This window comes from Pseudophryne corroboree, chromosome 1, assembly GCF_028390025.1.
Source record: "Pseudophryne corroboree isolate aPseCor3 chromosome 1, aPseCor3.hap2, whole genome shotgun sequence".
NCBI classification, from domain to species: domain Eukaryota; kingdom Metazoa; phylum Chordata; class Amphibia; order Anura; family Myobatrachidae; genus Pseudophryne; species Pseudophryne corroboree.
The window spans coordinates 430,510,219-430,515,794 of NC_086444.1; the positions used below are offsets into that span (position 1 = coordinate 430,510,219).

General features: G+C 39.5%; 1 protein-coding gene and 1 pseudogene across 1 annotated transcript; both read right to left on the bottom strand.

The window, feature by feature from the left end:
• Window positions 1–3,770: 3,770 nt before the first annotated feature.
• On the bottom strand, window positions 3,771–3,889 carry LOC134943460 (5S ribosomal RNA; annotated as a pseudogene).
• Window positions 3,890–4,482: 593 nt separating this feature from the next.
• On the bottom strand, window positions 4,483–5,310 carry LOC134966781 (olfactory receptor 5V1-like). Its single transcript, XM_063943826.1, has one exon. It carries the CDS (start codon window positions 5,308–5,310, stop codon window positions 4,483–4,485), a length of 828 nt encoding a protein of 275 aa, XP_063799896.1.
• Between the last annotated feature and the right edge of the window lie 266 nt (window positions 5,311–5,576).

Consider the following 5,576-nt stretch of genomic DNA (forward strand, 5'->3'; position numbering starts at 1 on the left):
TAGACATGTTACATGCGTGTATAGTCACACCACTCACACACACACGGGAGCTAATGGGGACAAACTTACACTAATGTCTGTCAGAGGGACCCAGAGGGAATTGTCAGTCCACTCCACGCACCCTATATGTATTACATACAATGAATATACATATATACCACAACAGCGCTTCTTATCCAATGTGTAGCCCGCAGACTTCAATAAATTATGTGCTCCCCTTCTATAACACCCTGGTACTTGTATCAGCGATGTGTGAGGAGAAGCAGCCTGTAGGATCAGCGCTCCGGCGTCTCTGTGAGGAGAAAATGGTGCCAAATGAGTGTTACAAGCAATTCTGAGGTAAAGCTCCGCCCCCTGTAATGGCGCCGTTCAGCCACAGTAATATTTATACTGGCGGGGGTAGTGTACATCAGCGGCTCACATGTATGTACATTTTGCCAGTGAGAGTAAGGATTTGTCATGTCCCTCAGAGCGCGCCCCCCCCCCCCCCCCCCACTCGCGCGCTCTGCACCCTGTGCTGAGAGACATGTTGCTGCGCTGGTACCTTTATGCTGCCATGATGACTGGAGGGCCCCTCTCTGCAGGTCTCCAGTAAATACTCACCAGCCTTCTGACTTCTGGCTCTGTTAGGGGGTGGCGGCAGTGCTGTGGGAGTAAACAGCAGCCAGGCAAGGGCTGTGTTCAGTACCCTTCAGGAGCTAATGGTGTCCTGTCAGCGGAAGCAGAGCCATTAAACTAACTGAGAAATTGGTTCCTACTTCCCCCCCTAAGTCCCACGAAGCAGGGAAACTGTTGCCAGCAGCTTCCCTGTAAAATAAAAAACCTAACAAAGTCTTTTCCAGCAGAACTCTGTAGAGCTCCACTGGTGTGCATCCAGTCTCCCGGGTACATTTTCTAAACTGAGGTCTGGACGAGGGGCATAAAGGGAGCAGCCAGTTCACACTGTTAAAAAGTCTTAAAGTGCCGAAGGCTCCTGCAGAACTGTCTATACCCCATGGTACTAAAATGGACTCCAGCATCCTTTGGGACGTAAGAGAAATGTAGGTTTCATGTTGATTATTGAGTAGGGATTTTTGCTTTTTAACAAAAGTTTTTAAAAAAGAAACATAACCTGTGTTCCTCTCTCCTTTAGGAAGAGCAGAAAGAAGAAGTACCCCACAACGGCAACCTCCCTCTCCCCCTCAACCACCTGCCCCCATATAAGTAGGGACAGGAGGCACATCTTAAATATATAAGGAGGGACAGTGGACACAATTTAAATAAATATATAAATAAGGGGACAGATTGTACAACATAGGGGGTAATTCAGACCTGATCGCAGCAGCAAATTTGTTAGCAGTTGGGCAAAATCATGTGCACTGCAGGTGTGGCAGATATAAAATTTGCAGAGAGAGTTAGATTTGGGTGGGTTATATTGTTTCTGTGCAGAGTAAATACTGGCTGCTTTATTTTTACACTGCAATTTAGATTTCAGTTTGACCACACCCCACCCAAATCTACTCTCTCTGCACATGTTATATCTGTCCCCCCTGCAGTGCCCATGGTTTTGCCCAACTGCTATCAAATTTGCTGCTATGATTAGGTCTTAATAATCCCCTATGTTGTGCAATCTTCCCCCTTATTTATATATTTATTTAAATTGTTTCCACTGTGCCCCCTTATAAATTTAAGATGTGCCTCCTGTCCCTGCTTATATGATATAATTAACTTGTGCCCCCTGCCCCTTATATTATATGTTTATTTAACAAATCATTGATGGATAATGGATGATTTAAATAGTTTTGCCATTGATGGTGGAGAACCAATGGGCTACCACCATCAATGGAATTGAGTCTCCAATAGTTTTTTTCTCCCTCCCTACTTAAAGCCAGGTCTGGAGCCTAGTACTCCCCCCCCCCCCTCATGACCCCCAAAGCCCCATCACCAGTTACTGCTTGGCCAGCAGAATAATAAGCTATAGAGCAGAGATGGCCATGATGGTGGTACAGGTTGAGTCTCCCTTATCCAAAATGCTTGGGACCAGAGGTATTTTGGATATGGGATTTTTCCGTATTTTGGAATAATTGCATACCATAATGAGATATCATGGCGGTGGGACCTAAATCTAAGCACAGAATGCATTTATGTTACATATACACCTTATACACACAGCCTGAAGGTCATTTTAGCCAATATTTTTTATAACTTTGTACATTAAACAAAGTGTGTCTACATTCACACAATTCATTTATGTTTCATATACACCTTATACACACAGCCTGAAGGTCAGTTAATACAATATTTTTAATAACTGTGTGTATTAAACAAAGTTTGTGTACATTGAGCCATCAAAAAACAAAGGTTTCACTATCTCACTCTCACTCAAAAAAAGTCTGTATTTCGGAATATTCCATATTTCGGATATTTGGATATGGGATACTCAACCTGTATAAACAATATATAGCTTCCCTGTAAATGGTTTTATACTATTGAGGTTAACCACCAATGGTACCATCAATAGTGACCCCACTGATGGCCATCCCGAAAACAAAGTGAACGGTGAAGAGGTTCAAGTACTGCCAGTGCCAGCAGTGCACTTCCGATTTGTATATGATATGATTTCAGTCAGTGTTCAGCCATATCAGGGCCAGGCAGCACAAGGATGTAAGACAACAGAGCGGCTCAGCACCAGTCAGAATGTGCGGACTGCAGAGGGAAGATGCAACTGACTGCTATTATAGTTACTGTCACAGCTGTGAAAGCCAAGCATGCATGGCCCCACCGACTGCATAAAACACAACAAATAGGACAGCAGTGTGAAGGTGATCCAGCTCTGGCTGGCTCTGTGGGTCTGGCCCAGCAGAAAGTACACCGGCTTCCCAGCAGCCCAATATGCCCTTGCGACAGGATTCCCTTTAGCTACAGTAGTTTTATCAATTTTAATTTCTTTCTTATCACCTTTTGGTAAACACATCTATCTTTTAACATATCTTTTGAAAATATTACATATAAATATTAGGAAATTAAAATAAAATATGACTCATTGAGGTTGAATATTTTTAATTGAAATAATTTATACAACATATACAGTATAAGAAATTTTACTCTGCTGTTATGCTGAAATTTTACTCAGATGTTAGTCCTGGAAAGTAGGCTACCCATTCTTTTGTTGTTCTTTGTATTCAGTCTTGTGAGACTTTCATGCAGTATATGAAAATTAGCAAGAAGGGGAAGGAATACTGCACCGGATGTAGTAAATATAAGTAGAAAATAATATAAAACCAAAATTGAATGATAACAGAAAACTATGTTTTCTAATCCTAACATAATTTGGTGGTGCACCCTGAGTCAGTATGAGAACATAGGAAAATATGGAGAAAAGAAGACTCTTTTGTGGGCGCACTCTTAACTTGAAATAAACATAGAAATTAGTCAAAATGGATTAAAAGTTCAAATTTTAATAATTCAACACAATTAAAATAGTCAGTGGTTCATAGAGGAAATAGTGGTCAAAAGATAATAATATAATCAAAATAGCATGAAGTGCTGATACAAGATGAAGACTGAATTACGGCTGATGGAAAAGATTATAAATGTTTGTTAACAACTAGTTCTGATTTTTAGACGGTGCGTTCTACCGATAAGCAAAACAATGTTATGTGTTCCCTTTATAATTGATACAAATAATACAGGCTGGATACTGGTTATACTTGTAGGTAAAGTAGGGTGGAAAATCAGATAGCAGTGTGAATCTTCTGTCAGTGTTAGACACTGTGTATGCTAACCAATGAGCTCTACTAAACTGAGTATTCCTCAATGGTCACCCACTTGAGTACTGACCCAGCCCGACACTGATTAGCTTCCGAGATCAGACGGCTTCGGGCGTTTCCAGTGTGGTATGATAGTAGAGAGAATGAACAATAATTGGAAGCTCTGGAATCACTGATGAGAGTTCACGAATTTACATAGTTATTCAGGACAGATCTAAGAGATAGAAGAAACAAGATGGATCTGCTGCCAATGCTAGACAAGGACGTGTCCCTGAATCAATGGTGAGAGTCCACGAAATGAAGAAAAGGAAGAAGTGAGAAAGCAGTGCTTGTAATTATAGCAATAATGAAATATATTGAAACATCAGGAAGAAATGAGAAAGCAGTGCTTGTAATTATAGCAATAATGGAATAAATTGAAACATCAGTTTGATAATTGCTATAATGTAGTAATCAAAATGTGCCTGGGTATATGATGTCTAAGATAAAGACACAAAAGACAAATGGAAAACGATAGCAATATAACAAATTATATGAAAGTATCCAACTGCAAGATGTTGCTAATAAAAGAAACAATAACAGATAACACGGAGATTGTAGCCAAATTGCAATGGTTTATTCCGATTAGAATAAAACCTAAGGAGTTTTGCTTAAATCACTACCAAAATTAATAATAAATATACAATGTGTACTACTGTAAATTTCAATCTTTGGGTTTATTTGTCCTTGAAAGTCACAGAAAAATTCTGGGCTGTATAATTTTCCTCAGAGCACTCTGAACATCTTTATTCCTAAAGCTGTATATGAAGGGGTTAATAAGTGGTGTGACTATAGCATATGCCAAAGAAACGATGTGATCATGATTGTAGAATGACTGTGAAGGAGGGCGGAGGTAAGTCAAGATGATTGTCCCATAGAAGATGGTGACAACCATCAGATGAGAGGTGCATGTGGAGAAGGCTTTTCTCTTCCCAGTAGCACTAGGAATTTTTATTACTGCACTGATGACAAAGCTGTATGATATAAGAGTAAGAAGAAATGGGCCCACCATCACAAACCCTCCAACAAGAAATACCACTAACTCATTGGTGTGGGTATTTTTGCAAGCTATCTTTAGAAGTGGTGGAATCTCACAGAAGTAATGTCTTATCAGACGGTCATGACAGTAGGGCAATGTTGCTGTAAGAACAGTGTTCACTAATGAATTGACACATCCTATCACCCAACACATGACTACTAAGTAGATGCACAAGGACATGTTCATCATAATGGTATATAGGAGAGGCTTGCATATGGCTACATATCTGTCATACGCCATAATGCCAAGTAGAACACACTCAGAGCCTCCCAAAGTAATAAAGGCAAACATTTGAATAAAGCAGCCTACAAATGAGATGTTCTTGTCTTCATTTAAGAGATTTCTTAACGTATTTGGAATAACAACATTTGTGTACAATAATTCAATCACAGCAAGGTTGAATAAGAAAAAGTACATGGGAGTGTGAAGATGAGGATCCAAGCTGACGACAGCAATAACCATGGAGTTTCCAGCAATTGTCATAATGTATATAAAACAAATCAACAAAAAAAGCCACTTCTGTAGTGATGGCGCAGTCTCTAGCCCTAGAAAAATAAAATCATCAGCAAGTGTGACATTTCCAATCTTGTCCTTTTTCAATGCACTATCTTTAAATCTTTTTAAAGAAAGAAGAAACTTCAATTTAATATGTAATTATTGGGAAACGTTGATAAAATGCTAGTATATAAAAATGTATGTCTCATAAAAATGCAATTAATTATTAATTAAGGTGTAAAGAAAGCTCAGGG

Bases quoted from the DNA above. Each gene is read 5' to 3' on its own strand.
- LOC134966781 (XM_063943826.1), bottom strand. From the start codon at position 5,310: ATGACAATTGCTGGAAACTCCATGGTTATTGCTGTCGTCAGCTTGGAT.